The 16,469-nt window shown below is 38.7% G+C and overlaps 1 protein-coding gene across 1 annotated transcript; it reads left to right on the top strand.

The window, feature by feature from the left end:
* The first annotated feature begins 1,143 nt into the window (after positions 1-1,143).
* BCO1 (beta-carotene oxygenase 1) lies at positions 1,144-16,230 on the top strand. The gene is made up of 11 exons (XM_058034012.1): positions 1,144-1,233; positions 3,936-4,064; positions 5,352-5,481; positions 6,599-6,746; positions 7,614-7,761; positions 8,711-8,931; positions 9,784-10,041; positions 11,128-11,230; positions 11,831-11,925; positions 13,561-13,672; positions 13,849-16,230. Exons 1-11 carry the CDS (start codon positions 1,170-1,172, stop codon positions 14,019-14,021), a joined length of 1,581 nt encoding a protein of 526 aa, XP_057889995.1. The 5' UTR covers positions 1,144-1,169; the 3' UTR covers positions 14,022-16,230.
* Positions 16,231-16,469: the final 239 nt, after the last annotated feature.

A 16,469-nucleotide genomic window follows, 5' to 3' on the forward strand; every position in this document is an offset into this window, starting at 1 on the left:
CTTTCCAAAAAGAGACCAAGGCCTGCTGTCCTGATGATCTCCTGGAGTGAAGATCAGCCATCAAACAGACAGGAGGTTTGGAGAAGAGGAACAATGTATAAGAAATGTGTCAGAAGAGTCTGTAGCACAAATTATGTTTTGAATAAAATAGCTGTTATAGTTCTAAGAGATCAGTCAGTCTTAAGGAATGATGTTAAACATTTTGGGAACAATGGTGATTCAGCTGAAAAAAATCGGATTTTAGGGTAACCCCATATGAAATTGCATAATATATAATTGTGCAAAGATTTTCTTTATCCTTCATGGTCAATGGAGCCTAAGATTTACTCTGCAATCACATGCTTTATATTGAAGTAATTCTCTTTCCAGAGGATTTTAAAATTAACAACATTGAACTCAGTTAAGTACCTTATCTAGAAACAAAAGCATGAAGTTAAAAATCTGCCTTAGTCTTATGGAATCCTGCCATACTTTCATAGGTGGATTTGGGTCACATATGGGAGAATATGGTAGAGTGAAAAGATATTTAGTTCAAAGATGTGCCACTCACTTGACTCTGGAACAGCTTGTACATAAAGAAATACATCCCATGACTATTCAGTGGTGATAATTTGTTAATTTACAGAACAGCCCAGTTTAAAACCACAGAATGAAAACAAAAGGATCATCCCCCTGCTCTGAAGTGTTTGTCATTCCCAAAGTGCTAAATGCAGAACGGTGAGCAGAGATTTCTTTTCTTTTCCTCTCCCTACCAGAAATGGTGCAAGCATCCCCAGCAGTGTCGAACCCTGACCAGGAAAGCTTCGGGAGATGTTTCAGGCACTCCCGGTGATGTTTCAGCCACTCCAGCTGTCCCCTGGCTGTGCCTGCCTCCCTCTGCCACGCTCCCAAGGAGCAAACAGCAGAGGCAACGCATTTCTTACTCCCCCTTCGAGCCAGCGAAAGAGTTAATTTTAATACGAATGTGCAAGAATTAGAGTGTATGTTCTAGGGATTAAAGATCAGCTATTATAAATAGTCAATCTATAAGCCAGCGGCCACCAGCTCCCGCTGCACTTTGACCTTATCTTTATATGTAACAGGAAAGAGCCGCTCCGAGCCCAGCCTGGGGGGGACCAGGGCGCTGCGGGAGCGGCCGGCAGAGCGCGGGCACCGGGGCTCCATCGGACATGGACACGCTTTATGGCAGGAATAAGGAAGAGCACCCAGAGCCCATAAAAGCTGAGGTGCAGGGTAAGTGACAGAAAATCTGCTGTAAAAACCACCCGCTATTTTGGTGTTTTCTGATGCGTCAAAATCGTGACTCTTCTTCCCCCCTTAGGCAGCGCTGGAAAGGGAAACTGAGAGAGAGGCGCAAGGGAAATTTGTTTAAAGGACTGATCTCAGATAATATTTGTGCCCCTACTGGGGGATTTTTCTCACTCCATGAGCATTTCTGTGTACTTTTCGACAGTCTGTTTGAACAGGACTCACTGAAGTTGGTGATGAGGGAGAGCCCGGGATTCCATCTCGGCCCCCCCTCCCCCGTGGCTCCGCTCCCACTTTCGCTTTCTCCCCTGTAACCCTTCCCTGCCCTCCGCTCCCCCGGGGCTCCAAAATCACCGGGGCTCCTCACCCCGGGCACCGCGACAGGATGCCTTAAAAAGAAAATAACCCAGGAGAAACTGCGGAGTATCCACAGTTCAAAGTGGCTCTCTAGGCTAGGGATGACGCCCCGACCAACCCGTTATTTTTCCCGGTTTCTTCTACTTTACAGAAGACTTTTCTTTCCTACAGCTACAGGAGAGATTTGTTGGTGGGAACCCCTGCTTAGTAAATCTTGGCCGTGTTGTTCATGATATGTAGTCCAAGAAATGGTAGGAATCTGCCATTCCCAAGTACAAAACTTAAAACTTGCAGGGCTTTGTTGCTGTTCAGTTTCGTGGCTGAATTGGAAAAGATTTTGTGTCAAGTCAGACAAAGTGTTTTGTTTTAATGCCTTTGAATTATTTCATGCTTTTATGGGTTTATACCTTCCAATTGTTTTTTTTCTCAAGATAACAACTTATTATCAAAACACTTGAAGTGATTTGCAAACAAACAACCTATCAGGCCTGATCTGTGTTATGCAATAGTTTATTTGAACAAAGACTGCGTATTTCAGAAGGTAACGTTATTACATATACAAGACATTACTTCTTTGATAAAGAAAATAAAAGAGAACCATGACCCCTTCAAATATTTTGATAGTCCTGAACTCTGCCAGTTTTTTGGCTCCTTGTTACTCAATATGTACACTGTAAATATGTGTCACACTTCTAAAATCATCTGCCATTTAACCCATGCTCTGCTACAGAAAATGTGATTTTCTGAGATGCTGTTGTTATCATAGTTAATAAATATTTGGGGATTTCACTGTGTCACTAATGTGTCCTCACCCATTACAGAAAAGAATAAGGTCCACATTTTTAAAGCTATATAAGCATTCTTGATTTGGTGCACAGTGTGATTTACAGAAATGCTTAATTCCCGCTAAGATGAATTGTCTGAAAACCTCACTAGTTGACCCTTTGCTCCTTGTTTTTTCATACTGAAATTATGTCAGAAATTACAAGGAATTGCACCAGAAATTTCAGATACTAAATTAAGTCCACAATGCTTTAAAAAGATCTTTTTTCCTTTTGTATCTTTCCCAGCAAAATTATCATAAATAAAAATATGCTAAAGTTATTACCTTGGAGTTTCTTGTGTTAGAAAGGAAAGTAAGGTTTAGTTTTCTGGGCTCTTCTAGAAAATAACAACAACAATAATGATGCTGGTAATGAAAGTTCCACCATTGTGTCAATTTTTTATGTACCTCATGTATTCCAGAGCTGTAACCCTAATGGAGTTATGCCCTAATGATGGTGCCCCATCTCTGGAATTGCTCAGGGCCAGGTTGGATGGGATTTTGAGCAAACTGGTCTTGTGGACCTGCCCACAGCAGGGGTTGGAATGAGTCAATTTTTAAGGTCCATAGGAGGACATTTCTAGCTGTTGTAAAGGGGTTTCAGCAAGAAGCATAATCAATGTGGGATCCCAAACTAAATGATAAGGAGAAATATAAGTTCTGAAGAGCTTTTTATGCAAAGGCAATACCCAGAGCAGGAATTGTGTGGAGAAGCAGTATGTGATCCTAAATGTTTCCTCAGGATTCACAGACACAAAGATGCAAGTCAATGTTTTTATTTAATATCTGATATGCCTTTGTTAATCTCTTTAAACCTATTGACATTCTTTAATTGTTATTATTCTGTGAGTTAAGTGGTAGGTGGTGCATTTCTTGCAAGGATTTGATGAGGAACATTTATGATTCAAGTCTCAACAGCACTTACACCTTTTCAGTACAATATTAATTAATATACTTTATTTGTGTACAAAACACTATATTATGACTAGTGTCACAAAAGCATTTACCAAGTTACACTATATTATGCTGTGTAATCTAATTAATGAAATTTTAGTGGAATTAATTTAGCTTGAAGTCTAAACTGATGTGCTGAAAGCCAATGCAAATCATATAACCTATAAAATATGTTTATTTCTGATAAGCTCAAGCTTTTTCTGGCACAAGTAGAAGGGTTTAAATGGATCACTACATGGAAGGGTTTAAAATATGAATGCAGGAAGGAAAGGTCCAATTCTATTTGCTTCCTGATAATTAACAAATTACATTCCAGCAGTCTCATTTAGTTATAGTAATCCCTGATAGCAATAGTCATGCAGATTGTCACTAGTGCCACATTTTTGAGTAGGGGAAATTTTAGTTAACCCAAACTCCAATATAATTATATGGTACTACAAATCTCAACACACCTACAGTCTGTGTGACTGCATGAAGCCTCTGCCTTTAGGAGAACTATCCTGGAACATTCTCCTAGCCTAAATGAATACTGATAACTCCTTTTTGGTTATAGGGCAGCTGCCCACTTGGTTGCAAGGGACACTGCTCCGAAATGGCCCAGGGATGCACACCATAGGGGACAGCAAGTACAACCACTGGTTTGATGGCCTGGCTCTGCTGCACAGCTTTACATTTAAAAATGGTAAGTTGTTGCACATTGGATTGAAAGGAACTCAACAAGCCACATTTTGGTGCCTTATATTGCTAATTCTGTTTGGAGCTGGGTTGGGGTGTTGTGGGTTTTGTCTGCAGAGTGGTCTGTGAGGGGGGAGGTCTCTCCACACACCCCCTGACACCCCACCCTTGACAGCAGCAGCTGGAATGTCTCTGCAGGGCTGTTTGCAGGGACGTTTACTTGATCCTTCCTTCAGCTGAAGTTCAGTGCTGCTGTCAGCCCAGCCCAGCACACAGCCAGCCCTGGGCAGTCACTGCAGGGCAGCCTTCGCCTCCCACCCCAAGAAAACCTCAGTGGGTTCCAGTGGCTCAGCCACAGGGACTGTGGTGCCCAGAGGCTCTTCTGCTGTGCATGAACACCCAGTTTCAGGGAGGACCAGCACTCCCCTTGTGGGATTTAGTTGCAGCTATAACAGCTGCCAGGAGAGAAACTGGGCCACTGTGTCAAACCTCACTTAGAATATTTGACACCCTACAGTCCCTCCTCCTGCCTGTCATCCTTATGGAGGAAAGACAGACAGCTCTCCACCCTAAACAATTATATTTCTTTTTTCTTTCAGTTAAAACATTTTTCACCCATTCAGCTGTTACACAGTGAGAGACAGGATGGTTTACACCTGGATTCTTGTGGCAAAAAATATGTATCTATTTTAAAAAATGGGATTTACTCCTGTTATCCTCTAATCCTAGTATTTACTTTTTAGTTCCCATTTCTGTGATTGGAAGCATTTAATGCCATTGCAGGATCTCTAGCCTGTCCAGCTCTACATCCTTAACAAAATAACCTATAAAGAAATAGTCAGTGTTTTTAAAATTGCCAATATATCTTACTTACCTAAAGCAAACAGAGCTCAGTTAGTTCAAGTATTCATTAAACTGTTGATTCCTTCAAGCAATCTGTTACTCCCATAACTAAATTTTGCCAATACAGGAGATTTTTCACCACCTGTAAATTGATTGTATAATTAATCATTTTTGCACACATTGTTTTATCTTCTGGAACAGTTTATCCAAATCCCTTCTTTCCCCTCAAAATTTCCCCAGTATAAGTAGTGGGAGTCAGGAAATCTTGACAAATTCTTACCAATCTCAGCAGCCATAAAGCCTTTAAAACAGGCAGTTGGGGACATTTTTGGTTTTATTCCAAATTATAATTGGCTAAAGGACAGCTGCTTGAGAAACCTTGGCTCTACCTGTGCTAATTTTTTGAAGCCTGAGTATAAAATGTGATTGAGATCTGTTTGTTTCTTCTCAGGTGAAGTTTACTACAGAAGTAAATATCTCCGAAGTGACACGTACAACTGTAACATAGAAGCAAACAGAATCATGGTGTCTGAGTTTGGGACTATGGCTTATCCAGATCCATGCAAAAACATATTTGCCAAGTAAGCAATGCTTTTCCCAACAAGATTCTTCTATCTACTTCTCTCTTCAGCACAGATGTCTTTCTGTTTACCTTTGACACATATGTACAAATACAGCAGTTGATTTGTAAATTTACAATTGCTAAATATTGAAAAGGCCAAGAGATATGAACTGCCTATGGGTTAGTCTAAGGCAAATATCTTAAATTCATTTTATCACCAATATTTGCTGCTTTATTCAGTAACACAAGTAGATTATATAAAAAACAAGCATTTTCTTTCTCCAGTTAGTGGAACATTTTGATACTCTGTAAGGAGAAAAACATTTAGAGATAGTTTAACAGAAAGGTGAGGTGTAGGCCATCATGTTATCCTTGGTCTTGTAAAATTGGCTGTAGGGATTCACTAAGAAGTACAAATAGGTCACCCTTCTCTCCTTGCCACTGAGCTTTCTCTGGTGACCTCAAACCTGGTGTCTGGTAAGGGCACATACACAGACAGTTATTGCAAAAGAGCTGATATGTTGTAAGTTGTTCCCCTGAGATGAGATTTTCTTCCCTCTTCCAATAGCAATAGAGGAACTCTGGCATTTGAGGTTCACAAGGGTTATAGCAACTTTGTCTTGGCTTCTAGTGACTGTGATGAAATCATAGACTGATAAAGGAAACTGTCAAGACTACATGATGTCCAATCTTCTTTGAAATCATAACTGTGATATGGAATAACACTGGTAACAAAAATATTCCATTGGGGAGTATATGAATCTGTCTGTTTAATAAAGCTGAAAAACCCACCAGCTTTTAGGTAGGAACTGGTAGGCCAAATTTTCCCAAGATAGAACAGGAGAGTGTGTAATTAATCCATGCTGATAAACCAGTGCCTGTCCTAGAGCTGGCAGTGAGAATGGGCCTGGATGCCCATTTGTGTGTCTAAACCATTTATTTGCATGTCCTTAACCCTCCCCCAGGCCATGGGCATTGGAGAAGTCCATCTCCTCTGCTTTCCCCCTCTTTCCAGGGAGCTGGGGGCAGCAGGGACAGGCAGCCCCAGGGCTGTGGCACTGCAGGGTCACTCGTGCTCCAGGTGGGGGAAAGGCAGCTCCAGCTTCTGTGGCTCTAATGAAATTTCCTCTGGACAGGGCATTCTCCTATTTGTCTCACACCATTCCTGAGTTCACAGACAACTGTCTCATCAACATTATGAAAGCTGGGGATGATTTTTATGCTACTGGTGAGACTAACTTCATCAGGAAAATTAATCCACAGACTCTGGAGACATTGGAGAAGGTACAAACCACCATCTGTCATTCTGGTTCTTTGTCTGCTGATGAATAAATTTCAGGCTGACTCATGAGGATGCTTTAACATGTTCAGGACACAAAATGCTTTTCTTCTACTGTTGCCTTATTTTTGAAATCGTGGTAAAGTGAAATAGTGAAGATACCAAAAGATAAAAGAGATCTTTTAAGAACTCCTGAGTTAAAATTTAAATCTCATTTAGTTTGGGAAAAGCTGGGCTTTGAGCAATTTCACTTGCACATAATCTAGGAAGGTTGCAGGAGTAATAGCACAGTTACATGATTATTTTGGGTGATTGCCATTATTATGTATCTGTAGTTATAAAATTATTTACGTCATTAAAAAATCAGTGGGTCAGTTATATGACTACTTTTCAAGGACCTTATGTAAGATTTTATTTAATTATTAAAATGAGAACTTGAGATATTGAAATATATACAATGATTTTTTTTCTAGCCCACACTACAGTTTGAGTGCAATTTCCAAACTTTATATAAAATAGAAATTTTTTAGCTCCAGCAGATTGCCAGAGAGCTCTGTTAAATAAAGTACTTTCAGGGTGAAATGGGCATTTGCAGAATAACTTGCTTAGCTAATCCTCCCTGATGTTATGTGGCTTCAAGGGAGAGGTGGCTCTAATTCAGATTCTGTAACTTGATTTAGCCTTGAATAAGGAGCTCATTTGAATACCTACAGAAGTATTTTGGTTTAATTATTTAAATTTCAAAGCCATTTGTTAATGGAGTGCCAATATAGGGCTGCCAGGGCAAAAATCTGGTGGGTTTGTGCTGTTAGCTGAGATCAATTTTCACTCTCTTACACACCTCTCAAATTTCTTATTGTATCATTTTCCAGGTTGACTACAACAAATACGTGGCTGTAAATTTGGCAACTTCTCACCCCCACTATGACAGTGCTGGAAATGTTCTCAACATGGGCACTTCAATAGTTGATAAAGGGAAGACAAAATACCTTCTATTTAAGATTCCTTCCTCTGTACCAGGTAAGAAATATGTGTTACTGGTATTTTCTAGAAACTTGTTAGCAATTTCTTTTCTTCAAAGGGCAAGGGTGGTGATCCAGCTGTTCTAATAACCAATGGTGTTCATTTTCTTAATTTCAACTTATTGTGAACTTCATATTAACTGCTTAGCCTGTCTGGGCAAGTGCTGTTACAAAGGCTCTTCTTGAGTACTGTGTAAACAGGGTGTTTCAGTGGGAACAAACTTACTTTTAGATGAAGATTCTAAAACAATTTTCTCTATAAGGCAGTACATATAATTTGAAGTTGTAAATTTTAATTTCTTTGTAAATGAAAATTCTCTGCAAATGCTGATACTATGATTGCAGTGGAAACATAATACCAAATAAAACCTAATATAGAGTTAATTCCTCTCTAACCTGGCCAATGCTGGCCCTTGCTGAAATGCTGCCCATTGTTCACAGAGCAAATCCCATGCTCTTTTTCCTTCAAGATCTTTTTGTGGTGTGTGTTGTTGAAAGTCAGCTGCTATTGTGTTGCCTGTCCCTTCTTGTACAATTGAGAGGCTTTCCAGAGCCTCCCCACTTTGCAATTTCTAGCTGGGGCTCAAATTTGGAAACATCTCCTTAGAAGTTAAAAAACACAGGCACATTTGAACCCCTTTTAAAAGCTTCTGATTTAATTAAACTTATTTCTCCTCCATGCTGGAACTTCTGAAGACAGAAATCAGTGGAATCAAATCCCAGGACAAGGGGGCTGCATGAATGGATCCAGCAGTGACTTCACTGCATTGCTTCCTGCATGCAAAGTTCTGTGTTAATTATACAGCAGTAAACAAACACTTTCTTAACAGGAAAATGCAAATAAAACTGAAAGGAACCAGTTCTTCCCTGCCTGGGAGAAATCCAAGCACAAGTTTGGAATGGAATTTATTAGGAATATGATTTTAATTTTTATCATTTAATTTCAGAACACGAGAAGAAGAAATCTTGTTTCAAGCACCTGGAAGTGGTTTGCTCTGTCCCTTCTCGCTCTCTGCTCCACCCCAGCTACTACCACAGCTTTGGAATCACAGAGAACTACATTATCTTCATAGAGCAGCCCTTCAGACTGGATATTCTCAAAATGGCAACTGCTTACATGCGAGGTGTGAGCTGGGCTTCCTGCCTTGCCTTTAACAAGGATGATAAGGTACTTTTCTTACTGCTGAGCAATGGAATCAGGATGCCAGTGACCTCTTCCACACTGTTCTGTTTTTCATCTGGTTCATTCATTTCAGTAGTCATTTGTTGGGTTTTTTTCAAACCTTGACTTTCACAGTTGCGCAATTTTTTTAGAAGCTGTATGTTTTGGAATATTGTCTCTAATTTCTAGAAATTTCTCAAATAAATATCTGATGCTAAAGCTCTTGAGAGAGAGGATAGTTTGGCATTGCTAGAAATATTGTGTGCTAGCAGAGAAATTCCAATCTGGACTAGCATCTGATACAGATCCAGTTGCTCCTGGTCCAAACAAAATTCTGTCTGTGGTGGGTGAGATCTGCTCCAGGTGCATTGCATGTGCTGGAGAGCCCCACTGGTGGAAAAGCCTGCACTGAACAAAAGAAGAGTCTTTCACTGTGGGAACTGAGGGGAAAACTCTTTTCTGAGGATCTTATTTCCATGTGCTCTGGGCATAAACACATGAGAGTTGTGTAGATACAGGGCACCAGCACCACAGAAACACTCAACCAAGGCATATTTATTTAACTTAAAAAGAGAGCAGGGGATTTTCAAGATTTTTCTGGAAAATTCAATCCTCAGCCTAGCCCAAATAGTAATTTGCAACAGTAAAATGAGCTTAAAGCTGTTCCACACTCATTTTACTGCTGTATTTTCTTCAAGTTGGAACCCCTTGTCTGCTAGCAGCAAACCCTGAGTTCTTAATATCCTTCAGTACAAACCCACAGGGATTAGAATGTTGGTGGCTGCCATTAGAAAACAGTTTTCTTAATAACTCTTTGCTGATTCTGAATGGCTTTAAATAATGTTTTCTCTCTTTCAGACTTGGTTTCACTTTATAGACAGGAGGACTAAAAAAGAAGTGTCCACCAAGTTTTACACCGATGCTATGGTGTTTTTTCACCATGTAAATGCCTATGAAGAGGATGGCCACATTATTTTTGATGTTATTGCCTATACAGACAATAGCTTGTATGACATGTTTTATTTAAAAAACCTGACTAAAGACTTTGAAGAGAATGTCAAACTTACCTCCATACCAACCTGCAGAAGATTTGTGGTTCCTCTGCAGTGTGACAAGGTAGAAAGAAAATTACTTTTTAACCTGATTTCTGATTGGTAATTTAAAATACATCAGTGAATAATTGGTGTATTATTAGTTGGTGTATTTTTGGTTGCCAGCCCTTGTGTGTAAATTTCTGATTCTGTGAAACCCAGAGCTTGCAGTAGGTTTGGTTTTTGGATGTCCTGTGGGAAATGGCAGTGGGCAGCTGGACATGGTTCTGTGGGTTGGATCCTGAAACCATCCACTCTGGAGAACAGGGCTCTGAAGAACATGTCATTTTCTTCCCAATGAGATTAATTGTTCAATGCCATCAAACAGAAGCAGACAGACCCAGTTGGCTGTTAGCTGCAAGGGCATGCATGAGGTTTTGCACAATCTGTTTCTTACACTTCACTGGAAGCCCACATACAATACATGCATGCTCCCAACTGGTGCAATGGTTCAATTAAAACTAGAAGGTTTCATTTAAGTGTGATATATAGCAGGAAGAGAAAAGATTTTATCTTTTAGTTTAATTTAAAGCATCACTTTACATCATTGTTTGCAGGGAAGATTTTATACTGCCCAGCAACCTGGGCAAGTTTCTGCCTGACACCTTTGGAATGGATATTACTTTTTCTTTCTACATCCTAGAACATTGCTGCTCTGTTCTTTTCTCAGAAACAGCTCTGCAGCAATGACAAAGGATGTGATGGATCACACCAGCTGTTCTGCAATCTTAAGAATTAAGCAGTAGAACATTATAGAGTATATCACACCTATTTTTGCACTTGATTTTTAGCAGGTGCAAAATCCTAACCTTGGTGACTTGCAGTGAAAATTTGACACCTTGTTCCTTGACACCCATCTTCATTCATTAAATTCTCAAATTTAGGGTACTTCTGGACCATAGCCATCTAAACATTTCTAAGGACTCAGTGTGATTCAAAATAATTATTCTATGTTATAATAAAATACTCTGAGTGTAACAAGATTTCTAATGAAAACCTCAGAATCTAAAATGCCATAAATTGTTAATATTAATACCAAACCTGATGAAAAATCTGACTTAGAAGGATATTTTTAGAGATCCATGACATTTCCAGCATTTTTCTCTTTCAGGATGCTGTAGTGGATTCTAATTTAGTCACACTTCCCTCTACTGCAACTGCTGTAAAGGAGAAAGATGGAAGCATCTATTGCCAGCCTGAAATACTATGTGAAGGTGAGATACATCCTTTAAATATCTGGTGCTACATCAGTTTGTTTATTTATTTATCATTGTATTAATACAGGATTCCAAGTCTCATCTTGCAACTATTAATATGGCTTGCAAATCCACTTGTTAAAAGAGTAATATTAGTTAAATAAGTCTGTTATAAGTAGTACTTCAAGTTTAGCTACATTCTATAAAGATTTCATTTGAAAGAGGATTTTTAACCTTTTATCAGGGGATAATAGCAGGAATATGTAAATACAAAATTACCTAAGGTGAAAGTAATTTCTTAGAATGTTAGCCTCCAATTCTAGCCCAGTTATAAAGAAAGAAAAAAAACCCCAAACCAGAAAAACCCTCATAAATTCCAGTCTAATGAATTTCTAAGAATAAAATATTGTTGCCTTTTGAACTAACAGCCCTGGCTTACTTATGGTAGTACCCATCTTCAGATTCTTAGAAATTCAGACATTCAAAGTCCATACAACACCTTTTTCACGTAGTTCCAAGGTTTTTTACAGGGCAAAAGTTCCTGAAGATTGGTGTGTCTATATAGATGTACATTTGAGGTTTTCTCTTGTCTTGTTTCTTGAACTTTGTTTTATGCAGGGATAGAACTGCCTCGCATCAACTATGACTACAATGGCAAAAAATACAAATACGTCTTTGCAACACGAGTCCAGTGGAGTCCAGTTCCCACAAAGGTATAATTAACATTTGTAAAGTCAGTGTTTTCCTGTTGGTGGGCCATTCACATGCAAAGAAACATGAAATGCCTAAATTCTCCTAAGTTGATGTTGTACCATTTCCTTCATAAAGCATTCATAAACTCAGGCTTCTTACTCCAGCTTTATGTTCCATGAAGTCTCTTGAATAGCTACTGAGACCCTCACTTTTCTGCTAAATTGGGCTGAGCCTTCTGTGATGTGCCAGGAACTAAAAAGAAGAGAGTAGGAAAAAGAAGTATTATTTACATGTATATATTTATTTTTTTTCCCTTTAGGAAGCTTAGCAGAAAAATAAGATATTGCAATAGTACCTAATACATTTTAAATATTAAAACAATATCTAATTTTTATATTTTGCTGGCTAGTTCTCTATTAGAGGTAGCAAATGCTTTATTTACATGTGCATGATGCCAGGAGACAGCCTGGAGTACAAATATATTTACAGGGAAAGTATTTAATTAAGATTTAAGGATTAAATAAAATTAAGATAAATTAAAGATTTAAATGTATGAGTATTATGTGGACAGACTCACTCTTTATAATTCTTGTTCTGTGACTATAAAGCAGCACAAATTGAAGTCATTGTTGGTTCTTGCATATAATTACCACAACTGATTACAAAATAGAGCTGGATTTCTGCATGATGCAAGAAAATTTATTACAGCACATCTGACAATAATTCAAACAAATCTGCAAGTTCATTATTTACAGTGTAGATAATCTCTGCTTGACTCAAATATAATAAAAAACACTGGTAGGAAGATCTTTTTTCACATCAGTTGCACTTTAATGAATGCAAGCACAACAACTTAATCCTTAGGTAAAGTCTGTCAGTGAAAGTGCTGTCATCTTGGCCAGTAGAGAGAATTCTTTCTAATTCTTCCTCCTGTAATTTGAATAGTTTCACTTTTGTGTAAACATATTTTTTGGTTCAAGATCAAAATGGAAAAGAATAGAACTGCATCTCTATGGGTAGAGAAAAGGCCTTAATGGAATTGAACTGAAAATGCCAGGCCTCCCCTCTGGCCACTCAGTGGGATGAAAATCCACACTCTGCTCCTTCAGAAAACACCAGTGTCTGCCTCACTGCTTTGATCTTTACACCTCACTAGGAACAGCCTTTCTTCTGGCATATGCACCCTACTGCACAACAGAAGGCCTTGAGCAATATGGAAGTAGCAACAAAAGGAAAATAACTCACAGGATTAGAAAATGGGAATTTTAAATCCTATTTCCTACTTTACTACAGAATCTCAGTGATTTGGAACAAATCACTTAAATATTCTGTGTCTTGGACTCTCTGCAGTGAGGGGCATTACTTACAGTGAAGGCTCTCTTGTGGCCTGTTAGCATTTGTGAACTATTAAACACCCATAAATGAAAGGTGCAATTGTAATCTAGTGAAATGACATTAAAAGAACATTGTGTGATTATGCAGCCATAAAATGTCACTCCAAAATGTAACATTTTCCTGATGTTTTTTCTTGTGATGATACCTGCCTTAACTCTGAGCATTGGTCCCCCCTGCCAGCAGTCTGTTCATGTTGTGCCTTTGGAAAAAGCCACTGCCAGGGTCACTGACATTTTTCTTTTCTTGTCACAACCATGTAGATTGCAAAATTTAATACCCAGACAAAGGAAATGCTCCAGTGGGGACAGGATGACTGCTGGCCATCTGAGCCTGTTTTTGTTCCCAGCCCTGATGCAAAAGAAGAGGATGATGGTAAAATAATGACAACCTTCTGAAAGCTGGGGTTACATGAGTTTTGTATTAAATCTTACAAGATTCAATATTCTTAGTCAAGAAAATTGGGTTGGTGCTTCCACTTTGAGATGGGGTTATCTTTTCTGCTTAGTGAAACTTCTTTACATTTCTAATTCTTCATTTGTGTGTCACAGGTGTTGTTCTCACCTGTGTTGTGAAGACTGATCCAAAGGATCCACCCTTCCTACTTGTCTTGGATGCTAAATCATTCACAGAGCTGGGTCGAGCCATAGTGAATGTGGAAATGCACATGGACCTGCATGGGGTGTTTATACCACAGCAAGACATGAAAACTGAGACTGAGTAAAACCCATTTGTTGTATTGCACAGACTGACATAACCTTCTACTGAATGTGGGATAATATCCTCCAGGAACAGCCTTCTCTTATGATAAGAAATGACTAATTATAACCTCCTCAATATCTACATATAATCTCTTAAAAGAGACAGAAATGACTTTATTACAAATCCTTGTGTGCACAACTGGTGTATCACTATTCCAAAAGAAGAATTATCAATATGATGTGCTAATGTTGAATACAGCTTATGGGGCAAGGAATAGGAGAGAAAGGTAACAAGAAATGTTTTATTTGAGTACAACAAAGCTTTCTGAGCAAATGAAGTACTGTATTCACAGGGTGACACATGGCATGAGTCACTCATGTCTGCAGGTCATGTAACTTCCATGGGCTGTTGCAAGACTGCAGCTGACAATGAAAGCTGTCTCCTGCCAGAAAAACCTCATGTTAAACTATCTACCATGATACCAATAATTCATGGCCATATATTCTCTTGGTGCTTGATTTCTTAAACTCTGCCATAACCAAAGTATTATCCTGAGGTGCTACATTTTTCTTGTCCAGAACCTAACCCCTCCCCACAGCTTTTCTAATAATTTCATGGTGTATTTTTAGCTTTTATGTTGACAAAACCAAGTAACTTTATTGAAATAGAGTACATGGTTATTTGTAGCATTCAATTATACTTTAGTGACATTCAATGTTAAGCTGTATTTAAATCAGTTTTCCTTGGCAGAAATGCCATGGCATTTCATGTAACTAGATGATTACATTGTGTAAAAAATAAGAATTGTTTGTTATTGCCACTATTCTCTGTTAATAGCAGTATGTATGTGAATGAGGGCAGTGTATTCCTAGCAGAACTCAGACACACATGTGCAACAAACAGTTTAGGGAAGAGTGAAAGATCTAATTTAGGCCTCATCTGAACCCCACAGCGGCTGAAACTAGGAGCTGTTATTGCCATAAATAAGCATTTCCTTTATGTCTGCTTAGGAGCACCCATGTTCTCACATGTGTTTATCCTTGCCTGCACCAGATGCTTCCTAATCAAAGTGCACAACTCTGACTCACAGTCACAATTAAAATGCACATTTCAACATAAAGTACAAGGTCCAAGCACAGTGTGACTGGTTGTGTTACAGAAATGGCATTTCTTACCCCCCATTGTATTCCTGATTTGAGTTATTGACGTTTCTTTAAGTGAGAGATTCTTTTGAGTTTTATTTTCTCATTGTGGATATCTTTGCTGTTGGAGGCATCTTTACTGATGGAGAAAACCAGGTGCCCATCCATCCATTTTGGGTGTTCCTCTGGTCTGTCTGTATCACCACACAGCTCAGGTACCTCTCACTTTGACACACACATCCCCTCAGTGCTCACAGTGTTTCACAGGAAGGAAACAGAATGAAATTGTCATTTATTACCTCCCCACCACATGAGAATCTGTGCTTGGTGACCTTCTTGTGATTACTTCATGTGTTTGTGGCAGAGCAGGAACTGAACCAACATCATCCACAGTTCCTGTAACAACCAGACCTCTGTCCCTCTGCCTAAGTCTTTGCACTTTGTTAGGATGAAGACATACAGGCTATTTTTAATGTAAAAAAACCCCAACACCGTGGTCAGAGCTAGTTAATATATGCAGGTTTGGGCATTCAAATGTTCACATGTTCCATGAAATGGAAATAAACACTTAGTAAGGTGTGTGCAGAAATAGTCACTTTTAGTGTTTCCAAGGCATATTACCATTAATATTTAATAGCACTTTATCTTCTAAAGAAGAAATTTAATTCCATTTTTGTAAATAATATGGAACCAGTACTGGAAGAGAAGACTAACTTGTGATATTGGCAAAAGATATCAGCTCTGGGGTTGTTTCTTTTAATATTAAAAAGTTTGGATTTAACAAAAGTCCACAAATACATTTCTAAAATTAAAAGGTGGCAATGAATCAAAAGTCTAACCATTGTTATGTATTTTCTTCTGAGAGTTTGTCTCTAAAATTTCTTCTGTAATACTCACAGGGTTGTTTTTGGGTAATCATAGGTTTGGATACAGGAGTTACTTGACTTCTGAGGAGATAATTTTTACTGGTAGAGATGACAGGATAGGGGACACACTCATCATAAAAACAACCTGTAGTCTAAGCAAGCAAATGTGTTATTTACATTCATGCAGAAATAATGCAGGAAATAAATGATAAGAACTTTTCTTGGGTATGATTTTTTAAATTAGATGTGCCCTATTCCCTTGGTCAGTACTACACAGGATTTGATTAGCATTAAGTTTGTAGTTAACTGAGGAGAAAACCAGTGATGTAAATCTGCATTTGCTAATCCCAGTATCCTCCTGCAGCAGAGACAATAGGAATAAAACCATACAGCTAATCACAAATTTGTTCAAGAATGTGTTTAGTGGTTGCAATACCAATCTGATGAAACATTTGCCCTGAA

The sequence above is a fragment of the Melospiza georgiana genome, chromosome 14, assembly GCF_028018845.1.
Source record: "Melospiza georgiana isolate bMelGeo1 chromosome 14, bMelGeo1.pri, whole genome shotgun sequence".
In the NCBI taxonomy this organism is placed as follows: domain Eukaryota; kingdom Metazoa; phylum Chordata; class Aves; order Passeriformes; family Passerellidae; genus Melospiza; species Melospiza georgiana.

Coding starts and splice junctions, on each gene's coding strand:
- BCO1 (XM_058034012.1), top strand. CDS start 1,170: ATGGACACGCTTTATGGCAGGAATAAGGAAGAGCACCCAGAGCCCATA. Junction 10,042..11,127: donor TTCCTCTGCAGTGTGACAAG/GTAGAAAGAAAA, acceptor TTTCTCTTTCAG/GATGCTGTAGTGGATTCTAA. Junction 13,673..13,848: donor TGCAAAAGAAGAGGATGATG/GTAAAATAATGA, acceptor TGTGTGTCACAG/GTGTTGTTCTCACCTGTGTT.